This window comes from Serinus canaria, chromosome 3, assembly GCF_022539315.1.
Source record: "Serinus canaria isolate serCan28SL12 chromosome 3, serCan2020, whole genome shotgun sequence".
In the NCBI taxonomy this organism is placed as follows: Eukaryota; Metazoa; Chordata; class Aves; order Passeriformes; family Fringillidae; genus Serinus; species Serinus canaria.
In genome coordinates this window covers 38,599,157-38,621,334 of record NC_066316.1, presented here as the reverse complement: position 1 = coordinate 38,621,334, position 22,178 = coordinate 38,599,157, and the positions used below count along the sequence as shown (strand labels likewise).

At 50.9% G+C, this 22,178-nt stretch overlaps 1 protein-coding gene across 2 annotated transcripts; it reads left to right on the top strand.

Moving 5' to 3' along the window:
- Nucleotides 1-14,866: 14,866 nt before the first annotated feature.
- TCTE1 (t-complex-associated-testis-expressed 1) lies at nt 14,867-21,396 on the top strand. Of its 2 annotated transcripts, XM_009092175.4 has the most exons (4): nt 14,867-15,276; nt 17,202-17,770; nt 18,833-19,282; nt 21,199-21,396. In XM_009092175.4, exons 1-4 carry the CDS (start codon nt 15,093-15,095, stop codon nt 21,373-21,375), a joined length of 1,380 nt encoding a protein of 459 aa, XP_009090423.1. In that variant the 5' UTR covers nt 14,867-15,092; the 3' UTR covers nt 21,376-21,396. The 2 variants fall into 2 exon arrangements, with proteins under 2 accessions (XP_009090423.1, XP_030091284.2); XM_030235424.2 differs by lacking the exon at nt 21,199-21,396 and having other exon boundaries at nt 18,833-21,061.
- The last annotated feature ends 782 nt before the right edge of the window (nt 21,397-22,178 follow it).

The following is a 22,178-nucleotide window of genomic DNA, read 5'->3' as shown; positions in this document are numbered from 1 at the left end:
CTGCAGCCATGCCAGGCTGCTGTTTCCAGGAGAGGGCATTTCCTGTTCTCCTGGTGAAGTCCTAGTGCAGACTTACCTCCCGTGCTCCTCGTTCCTTGCTGTAGGAGGACAAGACATTCACATACTGTGCTGCAGCTGCAGTAGCTGCCATGTTTGTGCCTGGCATGCCCTGAATGTCAGCAGCAGGTCAGGCAATGCTTAGCTGGGAAGGCTTTGGGAAATTAAACACAAATTTGAAATAGAGTTCTCTGGCCAAAATTGCAGCCTACATTCCCTTTCAAACATCAAAGAGCAGTCTAAGGTGTGAGCAGTATCCTGGGCACACATTTGCACCTCCAAACACATGCACACAGAAGGGATGGCAGGAAGTGGGAAACTAATTAAAAGACAATGGGATTTTTGCTGTGAGCCAGTGCTGTCAGGTTGGCAACACCTTCATAAGGCCAGATGGACCCTAGGGTCCCTTAAGGGCACCTGCAATGCAAGGGCTCGCCAGCATCAGCCCCAAGCAGCTACCTGACTTTGGCAAAAGGGGAGCAGAAAGTACTTGCATGTCTCTTCTCACAGACTTTGCTCCAGGATCCTCACTCTCAGTAGCCTGGGCTGCAGACTGGGAGGCTGGCACACAGTGTCAGGGAGAAGCCCAGCTCTCCCTAGGCACCCCTGCCTCCCCAGGCCTTGGGACAGGCTGATTGATGACATGCTGCACCTTGAGTGCCATAGGACTCACTTCAGAAAGGTCCTGGGATTGTTGTGGTAGTAGCAGAGCTGAGCCATGCAGAGGATGTTAACAACGTGCTGAGCCACAGGCTCAAAAGCTGTGGGGCTTGATGCATCGGATCTGGTGCTGAGCCATCTCCCAGCGACACTGAACATAATGTAGCATGTTCAAGCTGAGCCCTGCAGGGAGGGAGAGCACCTCAGGGGCAGGGAGCCAGAGGTGACCTTTAAAGGTCCTTGCCAACCCAGACTGTTCTATGATTGTGTGATTCTACATGCACAGTGATAGCGTGCACTGAACTGGTCACACCACACTTGTACGCCTGTAATCCAGGAACCCAGGCATGCACGTATCGCGAATTCTGAATTACACTTGCTGGCTCTCACCCTGTACCACAGGCCCCCTGTTCCTGCAGCAGCCAACACCCACTCCTGGGCAGCTGCTGCACAGCGCACATGAGGCTGTGGAGGGGATCCATGGACTCAGCAGCCACGGTGAGGCAAGACTTCCCATCCCTCGGGAGCAGCTCAAGGCTATGTCGAGCTGGTGCTGCTGCTCACCTCCTACGTCCCAGATGCTTGGGAAAGGAGAGGATGCTGTGGGACAGGCAGCATGGGCTGGGCAGGAATACCCCATGGCTGAATCACCACTCCATCTCTGGGTCCCCAGCTTCTGGGGAGCATTTTTGGGGAAGATTCCATCGCAGGAGAACGCTGTCCACAGCAGCAAGCCGAGCGGCCAAGGAGGCAGGAGAGGCATTTCCTGGGGAATCCCAGCAGCCCGCCTTTGCCATGTCCTTCACGGCCAGCTGGTTCCCTGTGCGAGAGCACTTTGCATTCAGCTCCTCAGCCTGGATTGCGGCTGCCGTTTCCATGCCGCTTGCAGAGAGGCGTGACTTCCTCAGCTGCAACCCAAAGCTTCTCCCTTCTCCAGAAAGCCCCTGGTGGACCCGCAGGGCTGGGAGAATGCTTCTGCTTCCCCTTACATCTCCTTCCCATCACCATCCCAACTATTGTCACCCTGCTATGGAGCCCACCCTCCTGGCCAGGAGCAGCCCGTTTCCATCGAGGGCTGAATTTTGATTGATTGATGTCATTCTGTCTCTGGAAGTGGCTGTGGGGTCCCAGGGTGTCAGCACAGAGGGAATGCAGTGAGGCTTTCATGGTGCTACCCAGTCTGCATCCAGAGAGCCATGTGCTGCTGCATCCCCTGTGCACTGCAGAGCTGCTCATCCTGCAGGTATGTAACCATGGCAGGCTCCAGTGAAAAGATGAGCGAAACTGCACCCAAAGCTGCACCCTTGATCAGCCCCAGGCACTGGGGTGCTGCTGCCCTCCACCTACAGTGGCTCCCTTGAGACTGGGGGGCATGGAAGATGACCCTGTAGAGTCTGCTGTGGTGTAGACTAGAAGGAGCTCCATTGTGCACCCAGTGCCTGTGCATTCACTTCTGTGGGCTGGAGGGCTTCAGACTGAGTTGTGAAGTCCTGCTGTGCACAATCACTTAAGATTCCTTTGGGGGCTGTCAGTCTCAAAGTACTGGAGTACCTGTGTTTTCAGCTTGCTGTGGGATCCTTATCCCAGAACTATTGCCATCAGATAGTCTGGTTTTTCTGGGACACACCACCCAGAGCCAGCTGCAAAAGTCCCTGAGGCTATGCAGACACTGGGTTACTATTCCAGTCCCCAAGCAGGATCCTGCCTCTCCTTCTAGTCCTTGCCCAGCCTCATGTCACGCACTTTCCTCTTGCTTTACATCAGAGTTTCCCTGGACTTGAGCTCCAGGAACAGGAAGATAAATCTGAGCCTACATAGACCTTCTTTTCACATGGTGAAAAATTATTTACACTCGGGTTGGGATTTGCTGCTCTACTAATTTCGTTGTCTCCTGGTTTGCCTGTTTGTCCCACATTCCACACAGTGTTTCCTCCCTCCCTCCCCCTTCTTTCTCTCACTGCCCTCACTGGTGTTTTTCCTCTCTACTCCTGGATGGCCAGGTTAGGCAGGTCCAAGAAGAAGATGCACAGGGAAGATAATCCCCAACTCAAATATCACTGAGTTTTACAGAAAAAAGGGGAAACAGAGACAAAACTAATTGACCTTTAAAACAAGCAAGTTCTCATGTTCCCTCCCCCACCCAGAAGTGGCTCCTTTGCTCTGTCATAACCTTCTCCTTCCTACCCCAGCATTTATTTATAAGCACCATCAATAATTAAGAAGCTGCCTGCTTGCCTGCCTGCTTGCCTCAGCTCCAGTGTTGACAGAGGCATTTCTGATGTTTCCTGGCTCAGCCTGGCTGCTTTGCTCACTTGGGCTTTTAATTTTCTTTCCCTGCCTTGTTAGAAACACAGGAATCACCCACCTGGAACAGACTGGACATCCAGAGAGCCAGGAGAGTTTCCTGCTGGAGCTGGTTGCCCCAGGAGGGGCTGGTTTTCACAGCACTGCAGCATCGGGACAAGCTGGGATATCTGGGGTGTCCCTACCTGAGGCAGGGTCTGGAAGAAGTGACCCTCCCTGTCCACATCAGAGGGCACATGGAGCTTGCACACTGGCATTTCTTTGCAGAAAAGACAGCAAGTGAGGGCTCTGCAGCTGGGCTTCCCAGCCCTGGGCGAGCAGCATCACCCTGGGCACCCCGCCAGGGAGATGGAAGAAGGAGAGACCCACCAAGCAGTGCAGCCAAAAACCACAGCTGAGCAGGATGAGTTGGCCCTAGCAGGCAGAGCCAGAAGCTCTGGGGGTAGCGTAGGGGGACAGCTGGACTTAGAATCAGGGATGGGAAGCTTTACACTGGTCCAGAGGAAGCACCACAGGGCATAACCAATGGACAGACCAGGCACAGAGGCAGCAGATGGGCTTGGCACATTGCTGGCACTGCAAAAGTCCTTGGAAGCACTCCAGGTTGGTTCTTGTAGGTTCAAAAGCACCCTGCAGGCATCAGGCAATCTCTGACCCTTGAACAAATCCTCAAGTGTAGGGTTTCCAGAGAGCCTGGCTCAGCAGCCTCAGTCTGAGCCTTTAGCATTCCAGTCCAGCTCCCTTTGGCAATGTAACCTGGTTGCAGCAACGGGGCCCAGTGGTTCTCCCTGAGCTGGCCTGCGATGCTGCAGACACAGCAGAGACTTTCAGGGAGGTGGTGGCAGAGAGCTGCAGGGGGGGCATCTGGCAGCGTGCACCCAGCTTCCCCCAGCACACAGCACGATGCTTTGGGGCCCTGCTCCATCAGACGAGCCCTGCAAGGGAACACCAAGGGGACCGTGGCTCTGCCATGGCCCCCATGCCCTGCAGTGAGACCAGGGGGTGCCTGGGAGCTGGGCACAGCAGCAGGAAGCAGATCTGTCACAGAGCATGGCTCTGGAGGGACAGTGATGGCAGCTGGCAGCTCCACAGCCCTACCGGTGCTGGGCTCCGCTGGGCTGGGAGAGGGCACCAAAGGACAGTGTCAACTCAGCAGCCCTTGGCGCACAGGCTCCCGGGCTGTCCTGTCCCATCAGTGTCTGACTGCCACCACAGCCACCGCCCCGACGCTGTTCTGGCTGTCATGGGATGAACAGGGCCCCCTTCTGCTCCTGCAAGCTGCCTTGCACCAGGCCCTGCAACTCCTGCTACAAGATCTATATGGAGCTGCTCCTGAGACACACCAAGGGTCTGAGAGACAGAAAATGTGCCTCCTTCCCCATGAGCCCCCACCTCCCCAGCCCACACAGCCCAGCTGAGACCCTCCCAGTCCTCTCCTTCTTCTATGGGTCAGGCTCCAGGGAGTATCCCCAGGCTCCAAGGGAAGGGGTGTCTACTTGTGAGGGGTGTTGCTTGTTCCCTCTGCAAAGGATATCACAGTTCAGCTGGCCTTGAAGGTAAATAAGGCAAGCAGGGAGGATGCCCTCATTTCAAATTTAACCAAGGACCATGGACCTCTGAGCTGCTTTCTGGTGGCCACACAAGGGAAGGATGATGCATTGCCTCTTCTGGGATTTTCAAAATCTCACAGTGCACTGCCTGTGCTGTAGGAGCTGATCTTTCTTCACATCCCTCTAGAGCACCTACACTGTTGCAAGCACTTAGATTTATCTAAATACAGCACAACAAGGAGAGGTGGAAATTGGGGCAGGGAAGGGAATGACACAGAGTCACAAGCTAAAATGCAAATCATGGACCATCCTGTGGGAAAGAAGAGACCAATGTAAAACCAATGGATCATCTCCATGAGAGTGCTGCAAAACAGCCTCCCACTCTCATCCCCAGCCGGATAAGGGAAAAGCTTCACACCTGCTCTGAATGTCGTGAAGTCTGCAACAAGCCCAGACAGAAATAGAAGTCCCTTACTAAAAGCTTTCCCTCCTCCAAGCAAATATGCAGCCAGCTCTCTTCTCCCACATGGCACCCCAACTTAGCTCACGTGGCCAGTGCCAGCCTGGTCGAGTGGTGATGCCACATCTCCCTTTCACAGAGCCCTGCAGCCAGGTGGACAGGGCAGGGCAGAATGTGACCAGCATAGCCAAGGGAAGCTGGCCACAGCTGGCATCCATGGCAAGAACACAACAGCACCCCATTCACCAGGAACTGAGGAGGAAGGCTAGCAGAACCTCAGTGATCAGTGTTTCTATATTAATCACCTCCCTCATCACCAGGCCTCTTGCAGCAGGATGCATCTCATATCTTCTCTGCATGTCTCCTCCTGGACTCTACTAAGGGTCATGTCTTCCTCATCCCCTCCACAGAGCTGAGTGACAGCAACCTGGCAGTGAGGAGACACTTGCTCCAGGGACAGGACTTGTGGGGATTGTTGTGACACAGTAGTGACAGCTGAGACCCTAGAGCTGAGGCAGTACTAATGGAGATGCCCATCTCTAAGCATCAAGAAGAGCCAGCAAAAAGTGCCAGAGTCCCTCCAGGAAAGGAGGGTTTATTCAAGGGGCCAGCCAGTTCTGAGCCAAAAGCAGCAGGCAGTGTGCTAACACAGCTATCTGAAGCAGAAAGGCTGGGAATATCTGATCACATCCTCCCCAAGTTCCTTCTGCTGTCCAAACACAACCCCATGCTCCCAGCAGGACTCACAAACAGGATATTTCTGCTGCCCACAGCCTCTGTGATCCACAGTCTGGCAGGGCTGCTCTGCTTTTCCTCTCCTCCTCCTCCTCATTTCAGTAGAGGGGGCCTGGGCACTTGTCCTGCCCAAGAGGAGCTTGCTAAACCTTCAGACCTGCAGACCTTTGCAGGCAGTAACCTAGTGCTGGTGAGCAACCCCAGACAAACAAGAAATTTTCCACCAAGAAAAGAAAGAAGCAGGGCTGGGGGAGCATGGAGGAAGCAGTGGATGTGGTTGTGTCCTCGGCATTGGTTGTTAATTATAACACAGAGCTGGGCACAGGGGGGAGCTTCAGAGTAGGTCCTCTCTTCCCTGGCACCCCTTGCTCCAGGGTTGTGCCAGTACCTCCCATGTCAATCCCATTGGAAGTGGGGCTGAAGACCACAGAAGCTGACACAAACACGGCAGCCTGAAATCTGGCTGTGCTGCTTCTCTGTCTCTTTTCCCTAGATTGAAGGGTGGAGAGAAAGGGAGGGGAGCCTGGCACAGCTCCTTCTCGATCCTAGAGTGCCATCTGGCACTTGGATGCAACACAAGGGGCTGAGTGGGAGTCGGCAGAGGGACTTGAAACTTCTGGTCTGACGTGTGAGGGATCTCGGTGAGAGGGAAAAAGAGAGGGCTCCAGAAGCAAGGAGGCAGGGGTTTGCAAATGGGAACCAGTAGGTCCCTGGGCACAGATCACACATCCTGCCTGCAGGAAGGTTTCTTTGATTCAGTCAAGAAAACATATGATCTGGAAAAAAACTAATTAAAAACTAAGAGGCAAATGAACTGTCTTGCCTGGGAAGTTTCAGCTTGGCCAGATGGGGTAGTCTTTTTACCTCTTGCCCTGCCTGCAAGCAGCAAGGGTCAGTGAAGGGAAGAGTTTCCCATGGTTTAAAGTGTTACCAGATGCTAAGCTGAACCAAGAAAGGAAAAATCTAAGTTTTCAGGGAGTGGTAAGAGTCATTGAGGCATTGTGGCTGTCCAGGTGGGAAGAACAGCACAGAGGTGGGTTGTGAAGTGAAGCCTTACCAAGCATCTTGGGCAAACACTAATGCAGAGGATATCCTACCCCAGAGCCAGAGTCTGGGTTGTACAAGAAAGATTTAACATTTGCATCCATCTACTTGGAGGTGATTCCTAGGAGGCACAGCCTTCCAGTGGATGAAGAAAACACCTCCTGCACTATTTATCAGTATTATTTTGAAGTTACATGAATGAAGGAAACCCTCCTGCTTCAGAGTTCAGGCCAGAGGCACAGTGGTGTGAGAAGAACAAAACCATCCCCCTTGTGCATGGCTTTGTTCAGGTGATACCCTGGTTAACCCAATGGCAGCTAGACTGTGCCCTGTGGGGATGTGGGGGCAACTCCAGGAATACTCTAGGGCTGGTTTTGCACCAGCAAGGGAGGAAGGATACCCCTTTCTACAAACCTTGGTGTGACGCATGATGATGGGGATGCCAACCATGGCAACAGGTCAGATTCCCTGATTATTTATTCCCCTGTTTTGTTTCTTTAATTAATCTCAAAGAGAGAGCATCCAAGCCAGCTGCACCCTCAGCCTGTGGTGATTTATCTCAGCCCCCCACGGGGCTCCTGTGTGCACTGGAAAGGCCAGGCTGAGGGGAGCTGCTGCAGCCTGTCAGCTGGCAGGCTCTGCCTCCTGCCCTGAGCCCAGCATCCACGAGCAAGGCCTGGGGGATGTCCTGGGGAGATGAGCCTCCACTCCTGCTGCCAAGCTCTGCTCCCCACAGAGCCAGTGCAGGCAGCAGATGGGCTGGGCTCTCCCTGCCAGCACAGGCAAGGGGGCTGGAAGGTAGGAGGTAGAACCAAATCCAGTCTCATTAAGGGTAATTACCATTCATCCCAGGAAGCAGTAGGAAAAAGAGCCCACGTTCTCCCCATCTATTAATAGCTGCCAGCAGCTGCATGGTTCCTGCTGCGACCCAGGGAGAGCAGAAAGCTTTGGGAGAGCAGCAGCCCAGAGAGCATCCTGCTCCCCCATCCTTCAGCACTGGCTGTAGAGGGGCAGTTTTCCTCTTTCCAGGATGTCATTTGTTTTGCTGCCTCCCCCAGGACAGGGTAGAAGCCATTCATGAAAGAGGACTCCATCAGTGCTGAGGACAAACCTCACTGGCTCCTACCCTCGTGAATCCCTTTGGTGTCAGGCAGACATCAAACACCAACAGGCTCCTCTCAAACCTGACCTTCAGCTGTGCCCATGGTTCTTCCCCATGGAGACATGAACCACATCTGACAGATGGAGGTTGCTTCGCTGCAGGCATCAGCTAGAGAGGCTGCCCCACATGGAGCACAGCACTCAAATGAAATGTTATCCTGGACTGCTGTGGTGACTTCTGGCCATCATGGTGTGATGTGAGGACACTGCAGGCTGCAGGAGATGCACTAGCAGAGCTGACCAGGAGGACACATGCATAGAGAGGGTTTTTTTTCACTCCTTCTACCTCCAGCTGCCACTGCAAACAAACAGCCTGCTACTCGCTGTGGGCAGAAAGCTCACCAGATGTGTTCCTGCAGTCCCTGAAGAGACAGCTGGTCCTGGTGTAACTGGAGAGAAGGAGAGGGAGAGGAAGATGAAGAGGTAGAGGAGAAATGCTTGGCTGCAGGATGTGTTGGTGTCTGGGCAAAGCCAGGGAGGATAATGTTTCTAGTCATGCTGGGACACTAAGAAAGGTTGTCACCCTACAGCCACAGCTTTGTTTCCAGAACAGCTCCCAAATCTTCACATTAGCAGCAGAAGATCCTCTGTGGGATGTGTTCCTCCCATAGAAGGCACTGCAAGACCTGACTCCTGTCCAATTTATTTGTTGTGATATGAGGTTTGACTGTTGTTACACTGTCCTCCAACTCCAGGCAAAGCTGGCAGAGCTGATAATGCACAACACCATCAGAGGTGCTGTCTAGGGGAAATCTGAGAGCTGGTAGCTGGAGAGATACAGAGGGCACCTGGGGTCTGCTGGTAGGACAGTGCCTTAGTCACTGGGGCCAGGAAGCAGCACTGTCCCTCATCCTCACTTTCAGCTTCAGCAGTGGGGATGGGAATGGGAATGGATGCAATGTTTTACCCTGCATCCCTACTCCACAGCATTTAAGGAGCAAATGCCACTGCACACTCCGCTGGGAACAACACTAATCTCTACACTCATGGAAATAAATGCTAAGGTACAGAAAGAGTTAACATAGCTATTTTTGGACTACCACTACTTCTTTTCAGCATATGATTCAACACCTGATTGCATCCATTTTGACAACTGACTGCAATATTGGGCACTATTGTCTCTGGGAGTCAATGACTGGGTAGACACGGCTGAACTCTGCTGGACTGTGAAGTCTCCAAAAGGTGACATTTAAATTATATTGTCCATGAGGTGGGCTAAAAACCTCAGTGTTGATGGCTTGCTGAAGGCTCAGCTCAGAAATTGATCACTGTTATGCAGGCAACTCAGGGGTGCTATTTCTGTGGATCTGGTTTGGCTACCTCCTTTGCAATTCAGGAGTCTGACTGAATGTGTGCATGGAAATCAGTGCAAGAGAAAATATCTCTGACTTTATGTTGCTCTCTTTTCTGCTTTTCAAGGTCTCAAAAGCCCTGGAGATATGTTCCCAGGAGTAACACATGGACCCAGGAGTCCCATGGTCAGTGTGAGGCCAGCGTTTGAGAAGGGCTTTGCAAAACTTCTGACTACCCCACTGTGCTAAACACCAGCTTGACTCACAGGCAGTGTCAATGACTTCTGGGGAGCTGAGTGACAGAATCAGGCCACACCTAGAAAAAGAAGTACATTGCTGCCAAGGTCTAACTTTCCATCTTTGAAATTCACAAAGGAAGCCTCAGAGTCTTGATACATTTTTTTTTTTTAATCTATGCCTCTTTGCATTTATTGTTTTGTTGCTGAGCCTTTGGGGTGATCTGGGATCATGCTTTTAACATCTTCTTCATGACCAGGAGGTAAATTTTATATGAAAGTCAGCACAGCTTCCTAAAACTGCCAGCTATTATGGGACTTGCAGGACTATCATGAGAGCTGGCACCAGTGTTATGTATGCTCCCACAGGGCACAGGCTGGCTGCACTCCTCTTGTGCCCGCTACATCAGCATTCCAAAGGAGTGAAAGAAAAACCTCTCTCAGGCTGGAAATACCCTGGCAAATACTGCAATGCTTAGATCTGAGAAATGGGAAAGAGGAGATGCATGTTTTCATCTCCTTGTTTACTCTTTATATTCCACAGCATGATGTTTGTCTTGATGAGGATTCTGGTCTTTCCCCACCTCTGTAGAGGATGTTTAACAGCAGAATTAAAAATGAACAGGTCAAGGAGAACATGCAGCAGATGGACCAAGATCTTCTTGCCATCAGTGGAGTTCTCAGATTTACTTTCCTCCTCCTCAAACCTGACTTTGATGTCATCTGCCCCAAAATATATGGCCTTGAAGCAAGTCCATTTCAGGCACAGACAGCGTACCTGTAGCCATACAAACATGCAAGGAAACTGGTATCTTGAGGATAGTGATGTATTCATGCTTTGAATGCTGACTGGTACCAAACCATTCGCATTGCACACCTTACCCCGTTCTTTCCATGATGCCACAGCAGCAGCTACTGCTGCAGGAGCGTCCGGGACTTCGGCAAATGCTCCCTCCCCACCCAGCCCTCCTGGAGCACGCTGGTGAGCTCACACATCTCCTCTGTGCTGGAAAAGGGGGCTCCAACTCCCCAGGGCACTAACTCTCAGCAGCTTCACGGGGCGGGGTGACGGGGGAGCCCATCCCAAATCCCGTCCCTCTGCCTTCCTGCTGGGTATTGGCGCCCCGCATGCCCTGGCGGCGGGCAGGCCCTGTGTGTGACAGCGGCCGCGGAGCCTGGGCCTGGCTCGCACCGGGCCGCGCACCGGGCCCGGCTGTCCCGAGCCCCACGCGTGCCCGGCCGGGGGTCGCGGCCCGCGAGAGCCCCGCCCCGGTAACGGCCGCGTCCGTGGCGACAGCGACGGTGGCGAGCGCAGGGGCCGGGCTGGTCCTGGTCCTGCTCCGTTCCCTGACCCGCAGCAGCAGGACAGAGCCGGCAGCCGAATCCCCCAGGCCCAGGTGCCGGGAGGGACCCGCGCGTTTCACGCCCCCGGCCCTTGTCCGGCGGTTCCCAGGTCTGGGGACGCCCAGCGCCCGTGAGCGGCCCTTGCCCGGCGGTTCGCAGGTCTGACCCGTAACGAAGCGGCCGCGCCGATGAGTTCCCGTCCCTCTCGGGGTCCCTGGAGCGGAGCTTGGCTGGCAGGGGGGAGCGCAGGGCCGGCATCCCACGGAGCTGGGTGGTGGGGCCGGCGGGGCAGCCAGGCGTTCTCCTTGCCCCCTGGGGAAGGGAGCCCTCTCCGAGCCTCCGGGGGCCGGCTCGGCAGAGCCAGCTGCGCGCAGTGACCGGGCTGCGGTGGGCAGGGCTCAGCCCCGAAAGGGCTTTTGGTTTTCTGACATCCCACTGGGGCAGCGGCGCTTCCCAGGTCATGCTGACAGAGATGCAGGACCACAGTCTTGGCCCTTCACACCGCCAGGATTACAGTGGTGACATTAACCAAATTCCCTAACGGCCAGCTGGCCTCACTCTGCCCAATCTCCCATTACAGACAAATTTCTTTATATCTCAAAGCCCATTGCAGTGTCTGAGGCCCGGGCTTAGCCTACAACACGGTGTCCTAATGCACTCTTAGCACTCGCTTTTGGAGGTGCCACAGAGCATAGCAAATCCCCACAGCTGTCAGTGGGATCAGTGGTGTTAGCCAGACTCAGGATCACTTGCCTGGACTACAGGTAACAGCATTAAGGTCAGCACACCTGCAGAACAACTGGCATTTTCAGGGTGCTGCTGCAGTGGCATAAGAGCTTCCTCAATTAATGGGCAGCCAGAGCTTCAGTGCAAATACAGTCTTGGCTGGGGCATAACCACCATCAAAAATAATTTATCCTGCTCTTACAAACTCTCCAGTAAGCACAGTGTTTACTGTTGTTCCATTTTTTGAATCTCTGTAATCCTGGTAGAAGCATCAGCCAAAGGTCACCAGTTTCTATGCAGCTTTTTTTTTTTTTTTTTTTTTTTTGGTCTCTCGGGGATTTGGTGTGAATAAAAAAAGCAAAAATCTTTTATTTCCAGATCAAAACAGGTGTAGCTGAAGAAGGTTTGTAAGACATGTTAGTAGCAGCATAATTTGGTTGTGTGAGTAGATTTCTGTCAGTTCCTCCTGGGGAAGGGATGCATGATTTCCTTCATTTTTTTTAAGAAGTTCAAGCATTATTTACTTTTCAGTGTGATCTGGGTGTTAAATGACAAAAACTGGGAATTTACTACATGTCTCTGTTCATTGTATATTATCTAATAAAGCCTTTTTAGGATAGGTGACAGATGTGTATGCAGAGTGGGTGGGAAGGAGCATGCATTAACAGCGTTGACTTGGTTTATTGATAGTGAATTACGGTGCTACCCCTGTGTTTAAATACGTGCTTAGCAAACCTGGCTCAGGAAACTGGCTTAGAGTCTCAGCTCTGGCTGGGTGAGACTCCCACAGCCGAGGCAGAGGGGGTGAGCAGTGAAGGAGGCCATTCCCTGGTGCTAAGGGCACGTGGCAGCTGTGCTCACCACGCTGGTGTGGTGGGAATGGATGTACTGGGAGCAGTGGCTCAGACCTGGCACCACAGGCATGGGGTAGATTTGGATGCTTTGCAGCCTTGCTCCTGTTGGCTTCATAGTGAATGACAAGTGGGCATGGTGGAGTCAGCTGAGCTGACTTGCTCTGGGGCTCAGATCAAGGGAAAGCCTCTCAGCAGCCTGGGCAGCACTGCCTAAGGGCAGCTGTTTCTCCTGCCTGGACTCTTGGAGCCCATTTAGCAGCCCTGCATGTGCCATAGGTTACCTACCCTCTGAAAATCAACCTGCCATTGGTAAACAGGCAATCTCATCATCTGCTGGAACAGACAGGAAATAATCCTAGGCCACCAATGCTGCACTGGCTCTCCCGAACAGCTGCCTTTTAATGATTGTTTCCAAAAGGTCAGGAAAGCCATCAGAAGCTCCAATCAGCTGTGATTGGCCTGGGGGACAAAATGACACAGATGCTTTTTGAATAGGACAAAGGACTGAGCAAGGTGAAAACTATGTTCCCAGTCACTTCTACTAATGCCACCTCATTGCCTTCTAGCAGTGTTTTGCCCTTCCATGGAAGTCCATCGAGCACCAGGAGCTGGGTTTAATCTGGGTTAGTGTGCTGTGGAGAATCAAGTCTCTTCCCCCTGAAAGGTGACCCATCATTACAGCAACTTCCATAGGCACAAAGACCTTTGCAGGAAAAGGATTCCCAGCATCCTCACAGCTGCTTATCACCCATTCCTTCTCTTTCTGCTTCCACTCTTCATCAGATCAGGCTCCCTTTTTCTACAGCCTTTACCTTTGTCATCTGTACACTACTGCCTCCCAGGAAATACAGCTTCCCTGTCCTTGGCATCCTTCATCCTCCTGCTTTGGCCCAGAGAATGCCCTGCCACTGCCATCTCCACCCTTTCCTGACTGTTCCTCTCAGGCCTGCCTCAAGTGCATTTGAAGAAGCCTTTGCTGACATATTTACAGCATGAATCATTTGCTCCTCTCTTCTAGACCTCAGTATTTCACAGATCTCCTCTCTTCCCTCTTTTGCAGGCCCTTCCTCCGATGCCTTTTGGAGGGGGAAGGAGCAGAGGAAGTAACACTAGCAAAGCCAGCTCCAAAGCTTTCAGGGAGAGGGCAGAAGTAGCACCAGCTGGGAAAGCAGAGGTGAAAGGAGCAGCCTTGTGCAGGGGAAGGAAGGACTAAGGTGGTTCATCTAGGGACCACTGTCTGGGTCACATCCCTCACAAAGGGGGAGCTGGTTGGGATCAAACCACCCTTCAGGTGAGGGATATGGTGGCCAAAGATACTACATGGCAGTTATCCTTCCACAGGATCCTTTGACCCTATGGTGCACAAGGCCACCACTGCCCTGAGATATCCTCTTGGTCTTGCAGGAAGGTCTTCTCACCTCTGACACTGCTATCCACCTCTGCCTCATGCTTCTTTTAGGTGTCCTGCAGCCTGTAACTGCTCATCCCTGTGCTGCAGCCCTGTTAAGTCCAGTTTGCCCCAGTAAGGATCAGCATGGCTCTGTATGCCCTGGGGGATGCTCACCGGACTTAGATGCTCTTGTAGAACTCAGAACTCAAGTGGATGATTCCTTCCTGGTGTCTTTTCTGCCTCTTTCAGACTGGCTGGTTAGAGAACCATTAGGACTTCCAGGCAATAACCATATGTGTGGGATTCTGAGAGCGCTGGCCTTGAGGTTGGATTAGGAACCAGCAAATGGAAAACTTCGGTCTGGGAAAGCTCTGCAAAGTTAATAGGACCAGGCATCCTTCCTTCTGCTCCAGGCTGGTTCTTTTAGCTCATATCTGCTTAGGCTCAGTGTGGTCTGAACAGGTCTGACCCATCTCATCAGTTAATGGATGTTTGGAAGGAGTCCAGCCAGAGAATAATGGAGAAAAGCAGGAAAAGAATACACTTAAATGTATTCATCTGTAAAGCATCTGTCTTTAGAGAGTCATAAGAACAAGCATACTGGATCAAACCAGGGTAGAGCTGGCCCATCTCTGACAGTGGCTAGAAACAGACACCTGGAGAAGAGTAGAAAAACAATGCAAGTGTGTGTTCCTTCCTCCAGCATTCTCCCCACCTCCAGCTGTGTTCAGCTGCTCACACTGAGCCACATGACTTCGGTGTATTTCATCATTCTCAAAGGGTTTCTCTATCATGGACTTTTCTTAGAATCTGCAGACTCCTAACATCCACAGCAACCTGTGGCAAGGAATTCCCCAGTTCAACTGCATCCTGTGTGAAGAACCCTTTGCTTTAAGCATAGCTCCTGCCAGCTTTCCCTAGTGCTTTTATTGGAAAAGACAGTAAACAATCAATTCCTGTCCATCCTCTTCAACAGCACTCTGAATTAACACCACGTTATTATCTCATTATTGCATGTGGTGCCTAGAGACCTCTTTGCACCGGGCAGGGTAAAAAGATGAAGCTGAGTAATAGTTGTTTGGCTGCAGTGCTTCCAGTCCAAAGCAGAGGAGGCAGGCAAAGGGGCAAGTGTGTTACAGGAGAGAAGCGTGAGCTGACCATTAATATTGCTAGCTACTTTCTAAAGCTGCCTTTTTATTTTGCAGGTAACCACATAGTGGTGACTCTCAAGCAATTCTCCTCTTGCTTCTTCTGAAGCAGAAGTAGGTCCTGAGCAAGGATGCAGCAGCCAGAAGCTGGTGACAAGAACAGATCCATTCCCTCACCATGTCCACCTCGGGCCAGCCTCACTGGTGACTCATTCTACACACGCCGCTGCATCACTGAGGATCTCAGCTGGTCCCTGGTCACTGTCCCCCACCTCACGGAGCTCTGCCTCCAGCACATTGCTCACAATTTTGAAAGTAAGTGGGAGCACATTTACTCTAGGACACGTGGAGAGAGGGTCAGTCCCAGAGAACAGAGGGTCAACAAGGCAGGCAGATGCATCAGAAAGGCAGTGTGGCACCCAGCCCTGCCAAAGGAATAGATGGGGCAGAAATATCCCCTGGGGCAGCCAGTTAAACAAACTGTTTAGTTGCTAAGTATGTATTTGTACACTCCAGGGATGGCTGTAGCCCTCTGGGCTGCACTTCAGGATGTGACTCTGTACTGACCTTGTTCTATCACATCTTCCATCCATGCTCTTCTGGACTCACCTCAACCATGACTGGGGCTGTGCAGTTGCTGTTTCCTGCTCTTGATTCATAGAGACATTAGGGTAGCGCTCGAGGATGGAGCCCTGTTGTACTGAGTGATGTACAAAGAGATGCAAAATTGCTCCTGCCCAGAGGAGCTATCATCTCAGTATTGTACTCACAGGCTCAGCCCCCCTCCATGGCTTTTGGTGGTGATGTGACAAGTTATATCCTCAGGCAGGGAATGTGCTTTTGAAGCAGGTGGACTGATGAAACACAGTAAAACAGAAGAAGCGTGTCTCATCTGAGAACTGACTGGGAGGGGGAGAAGAAGGGCCTGTCTTTTTGGCTGACTCAGTGAAGTGGCAGCAAAGACCAAAGATAGTTTTAAGGCTATGTCCACACTGGGACTGTAAGACAGTACAGAGGAGCTCAGTGCTGCCTTATGCCAGGAGCTGAAGGTACTTGAGGGTCTGAGCTGGGACAACCTTGCAGTCCCAGCAGCCTGATCAGTCAGTTTGATGCCAATTGCATTGGACCTGCACTGTGCACACATAAACGCAGTGTGCTCGTTTTCATGGGGACCCTCATGCTGTTACCTGAGCTGGGAGGCTGCACCTTGCCCAGTCTGGGGCCTGAGTGAGCCTGAGTGAAGCTAGCCCAGCCCTGCCCATACGTGTCCTGCCTCTGCTTGTGTCATGGGACTTTGCAGAGAAGGTCACCGCAGTGTCAGCTGTGGGACACTGGAAAACAGACTCCAGGAAGAGGCTGTGGTAAAACTGTCAGTGTCCTTAGGAAGGGAATGCCCCAGAAATAAGGGAACTATAAAGCTAATCCCACTTTGTGTTTCATAATCTGGTTTCCCATGCACAGATAAGTTTCTTCACTAATGATTTATGTTACTCAACACAACTGTGTCCACATGACCAAATATTCATGGCGTGAGTACACGTGGTTTTTCTCTGGCATTTCTGGGCACAAAGAACTTCCAGCAGAGAAGACAGCTGTGACAGAGAAGACAACTTAGGGCAAGCATTGGGAAAGAGACTCAGGGGAAAGAGTACCTGGGAAAACAAAATTTTTATTTAAGCAAGGTGGATGTAAAAGCTAGGAGTGTGCCTCAGCAAAAAGGAACAGGAATCAATTTGAGGTGAGACCGATGCTTGAATTAAGATAAATAGGCACAAGGACCTGCATGAAAAGCACACAGTTGTTCTCAAATACTGTTCTTCAATATGCTTAGAAACCAAAAGGGAGAAAGTTCAGCAAATGGCAGTCCAAGCTCTCCCATCACTGTAAAGCTGAATTAGTTCTCTTGGGAGCAGAATTCCTGCCCTGAATATAAGCTGCATTCAAACAAAGTTTAAATGTGGAGCTCAGTGTCTGGCGCAGTTCCCAAATCTTATGAGAGTAAACCAAATTGCACTGATGTTTCATTGTAAAAGTTAGAAATCATAAATGGAAATGTACAAATGAATCCTGCATGTGTTCTGCCAACTTAGCTCTGTGCTCCAGCTTCTGGCAACCAAAGAGAGAGCCAGTATCAGCAGAGGGGAGGGCATAGGCACACAGCTGGGGGCCCGGGCAGAACCATAGTGCCAGCAACTGTTCCTATGCCCAGACCAACCTCTCATTCTTTTTATCTCTTCCAGAAAACCCTATTTTGAGCAATCTTCTGCCTGAGCACCAAAAGAAGGTGGTGGAGAAGCTCTCCACCAGCCTTCCACTCACTGTGACTGCCAACACAGTAAGCCATGAGGAGTACTGGAAGAGGTGCTGTATGGAGCGCTGGCAAGTGTGTGACGTCTCCAACTATGGAGACAGCTGGAAACGGATGTTCTTTGAACGTCACCTGGAGAACATTCTGAAGTTTATCATCCCTAACACCACAGACCCCGAGCAGGTCCTAGAGCTCATCCCGCTCTGCAAAGAATACGTGCGGAAACTGGAGATCAATCAGTTCCTGCCACCTTTGCGGGAGGATCGAAAGGAGGAGAGCCATGACGTCTCTGACACAGAGGAGGATGCTGAAATTAGTGAGGGCTACATGCGTCACTACGATCTGAAAGAGCTCATTACTGCTCTCCCTCACCTTGAAGAGCTTCATCTCATTTATGATGTGAAGAGCTGTGGCATGAACTTTGAGTGGAACCTCTTTAACTTCACTGAGCTGGACTGCTCCAACTTGGCTGCTGCCGTGAAGATGTGCCGTAACTTGAAAGTAATATACCCCAAACTGAACCTTACTGCCTCAGATAGATCTTCAAATTGCCTGTGGATAGAAATACAGGGACCAGTTCTGCTTGCTGGTACCACCCTTCCTTTTGCAAGTTACAGACTGAGAGAGTGCAGAGATGTTAACCTGCTGGCCTAGTGCTGAGTACCTTGTTCTGCCATGTCCTTGTTAGAATGGGTTGTCAGGGGATCAGTGATCAAGTTTTGCTCCCCCAAAACTTGTTGCCTGTAGCCTAAGAAGCAGCAGCACTCCACTGTTTTAACTCCTCATATAGTTCTGGGAGGCAGGAGAGGAAAAGTCCAGAGGGAAGTTTTCATAAGGAGTTTCTGGTAGTTTTGCTCAGTAAATGCATGCCAGCCTCTCCCAGAGGAGCAAAGATCCCCAAGAATAGCATGGGGAAACACACTTCCTTTAGAGCAATGAGGGATTATCCCCTTGAGAACTAACAGTATCTTCAGCTCTGTGGCAACTGCAGTGCAGATACTCAGCCCCTCCAAAACATCAGTGGGCATTGCTATCCAGAGTGGAGCCAGAGTAAGCTGGATGAACTCCCCACAGATTCTCATGCTTTGGGAAATATTTCTCTTTCTGGAAGAGAAATCACCTCTCTTGTGGCTATCAGGATGCCCCAGGCACACAGGACATTGTACTGTGCTTATCACTGGTGCACTCGTTCACTCAGACAGGTTCAACTGTGATCTGGGCTGGGTTCTGCTGCTAGTTGCTGCAGATGTTTAGACAGCTTTATCTTTCTTTAATTTAGCCCCCAGTAAGAGATCTTGTGCAGTCAGAGGAGAGGAACAGGCATTTCCAGGAGGCAAACCCTTTTTCCCTAGAATAGGCATGGGACATCAGTAACACACCCTGCTTGCTGGAAGTATCAGCCCACTAGGAAAGCAAATACTTGAGCCTGCTAGCTAGAGGTGTCTGAAGTGAATGGAGATGAATCCTGTCTGGTGGATCATAGGTTTAACTCCATGATGATCTTGTACAAAGCTCAGTCCAAAGCCTTGGCTGTTGTAGTGACCCTGGTTTTTATACCCACAGGTTTTCAAGCTGACACGAAGCAAAGTGGATGATGACAAGATCAAGCTCCTGGCCCGTAACTTGCAGAATCACCCTTGCTTGTTGGAGCTGGACTTGTCCCACAATCTCATCAGGGACCCCGGGGCACAAGCTCTTGGCAAGCTGATCAGCCACAGCAAACTAGAAATCCTTAATCTGTGTAACAACCAGATCTGTCACCTGGGGGCTCAGGCTCTTGCTCAAGGCCTGGCTGAGAGCTCCACCCTGACCTCCCTGAATCTGCGCCTCAACTTCGTGGAGGACAAAGGCGGGGAGGCGATTGGCCGTGCCCTGCTGACCAACACCAGCCTGAAGTGCCTCCATCTGGGAAGTAATAACCTGTCAGAGCCAACTGCAGCAGTGTTCTCCCAGGTCCTGGCTCAGAACACCACTCTGACGAGCATCAACTTCTCATGCAACCACCTGGGGCTGGTAAGAGAAGCCTCTTCTGCCACAGTCTGTGACCCTTTGTGGTGGCTTTGCAAAACAGATCTTGAGCCTGTCTCAAAGCCACAGAGGCAAATGCATCCCTCATTTTGCATTCTTGCTATGATAATAATCAGTTGTGAGCAGGGAAGAGACTGTAGCAGATGTCAGGAAAGAGAGGGACACCTTTTCTGCATGAAAATGCATTTACCTTACTTGTTACATGTAGCTCTGTTCATAGGGCTGAATCTGTCTTTGAGGCTTTGGGCTTTTGAGCAGAGAGGGATTTTCCCCCTAGGAAACTGAAAACCAGGAAGCATGTCTGGGAAAAATCACAGACGCTTCGCACATGTGAGTGTAGTTAATGATAGGCAGCATGAGATGAGGGTCTCATGCATATCCTCTGTGCTTTGGATCTGCTGTGCCATCTGTCACTCAGCAGCACACAGATAGTGTCACCCTTCCCAGAATTTCTCCTGTCCATCATAGGCTCAGAGGAGAGTGTTAGAAAATTGGCTTGGTTGTTGAGCTTCTTTAACTCACCCTGTGGCCTGGGAGCGGTGCGGTGGGTCAGGAGTGTCATGTCTGTGTACTTGTAAGTGGCTCCTAAAACATAGCCTTACATTTTCTAGACAGAAGAACATCCACAGATCTTACTACATCCCTAAGAGCTGCAGTATGCAACATGCCCACAAACCAGACCGCTTCTCTTCTGCTGATTAAAAAGAGCTTTAGAAATCTGAAACTAGACAGCCAAAAGCAATCATGCTGGCTTTTAAACTTTCTGTGCTGCCTCGATTATTCTCACTGTCAAATAAAGAGACAGCAAGACCAGCTGTCCCTGCTGGCAGGAATATTGGCATCAATGTGTTTGACAAGGGTTTTAAAAGGATTTGATGGCAGAAAACCTTTTGTGAGTTTTGAGTTTTATAGTCCTGGATGTGGAAACCCATTTGAGTTTAATGATGGAAGGGGGCAAAGGTTGGAAAGGATAGAAGGATTTTTGTTTAGTAAATAATAATCTCTGTGCTTCAAATCTTCCTTCTGATGAGCTGTCCTGTTACCCATTTGTGAAGTTCCATGGCAGCCCAAATGGTGGCTGGTAGTATTATCTTTGGGAAAACTGGGGGTTTTGCTAGAGATGCATTCAATTCTGACCTCTGTAGCCCATTAAAGAGAGACCTCTTCCCAGTCCTTTTTGCTCTGCCCTTTTCGGCAAAAGGGAGAAGAGGCGGGGTGTTGGGATCAGGGGGCCATCTGGATGGAGGAGAAAGGGCAGGAGGTGTATTTGGTACCTGGAAGAGAATAGCAACAGCATAAAAAAGTTCAAATTCTCACATCCCTAAATACAGTGCTTCATGTATGGGGGGGAAATGCCTCTGAGTGGGTTGCCTCCCTAAGGCTACATCACATTTTCTGTCTCATGAAGGCTGGTCTTCAGTTCCATTCCTGAGATATTCCTCTCAGGAAAGCCAACCCAGCCTGGGAAATGGCATCCAGACAGAAAACTGCCAGTTCTGGGGCTCTCACAACTGCCAAGATGAGGAACAGCACTCTAATCCATTTGTGCCCAGCCAGCAGTAAGCTGGGAACAGGGGGACAGGGGGGAGCAGACTCCTCTCAGGTTATCATTGCCAGATGTGTTACTAACCAGCATGAGCTTGAGAACTCCTGACATGGTACCCAGAGGGAGTCATTAGCATGTGTCATGTCACAGAGAGCTGCATTAAGTTACACTCCTTCTTTGCACTTCGCCTCTAAGCAACATTTCAGACCTGGGTGGAGGCTTTTATCCCTTTTGGCACCATCTCATGGACCTCACACTGGTAGCAGCAAAAGCTGCCCTGAGGAGGAGGGAAAAGGAGCAATATGCTTCTGTTTTGGATGTCCCCCTTTAACCATCCCCTCTGATCCTTTTGCAGGATGGTGGGAAGCAGCTGCTTGAAGGGTTGGCAAACAACAAGACTTTGACTGAGCTTGATCTCCGCCACGCAGAGGTGGAACAGGAGACTGATTTCCTCATTCATGAAATTGTGTGGGCCAATCGGGAAGCAGTGAGGTTGGCATCTCTGCAGCACCCCACCACTGAACCCCTCTGAATAAAATGCTCCAGGGAGCAATGAGCTTTGGGTGTGTTGTCTTGGAAACACTTTTCTTCAGGGTCTTGGTTTTATTTGCTTTTCTGAGAAACACTTAACTTGTGGCCGCCACCGTGGCCTTTCCCAGACCCCCATCATCCAACCTGTGACTTCACTGGAGACAGACACTTGATCTCAAGGCACTGTAGTGGCACCACAGAGCAATCTGCCTCTTAAGCCCCCTCTCTCACTGCACCCTAAATCTCACCTCCTGTGATGTTTTCTGTGCTCCAGCAGCAAGCTTAGTTCAGGCAACTGAACATTATTTCACCTGTAAAGCAGCTAAGATGAAGCTTCTGCCACCTAAATGGTCTAGTCCAGACCTAACTTTAAGGTTTTGCTGAAGGGGATGTGAGAGGCATAGAGGATTGAGGGAATGTTGTTTCTAGCTCCTCAGCAGCTTTTTCTGGCTTTTGCTCTGCTCAATAATCTATTTGAATTTATAGTAAATCTCTCTGGAGTCTGATATGGGTGGTGAAAAGTAAATAAATTCAATAACTCAAAGAGGTCTCACCACCATGGTTTCCTCCTTTGGGCTGCTCTGCTTTTAATCAGTGCTAGCCTGCTTTGCAACGGTGAATTCTTTACAATCAGATGCTTATCTTACCTAGTAGTGCTCTTCTGTGCAAACCTGTCCAAAACAATCTGTGTTTTCCATAACTTCAAGCCACAGGGGTCCCTTCAGGACTGCTGGCCCACATAGCTCACAAGTTTGAAAACAGTGCAGCTTCCTTGGGCTTGGAGCAAAATGGAGCAGGTTCCTT

Bases quoted from the DNA above. Each gene is read 5' to 3' on its own strand.
- TCTE1 (XM_030235424.2), top strand. From the start codon at position 15,093: ATGCAGCAGCCAGAAGCTGGTGACAAGAACAGATCCATTCCCTCACCA. The intron at 15,277-17,201 runs GTAAGTGGGAGC...TATCTCTTCCAG, and splicing joins CATTGCTCACAATTTTGAAA to AAAACCCTATTTTGAGCAAT. The intron at 17,771-18,832 runs GTAATATACCCC...TTATACCCACAG, and splicing joins AGATGTGCCGTAACTTGAAA to GTTTTCAAGCTGACACGAAG.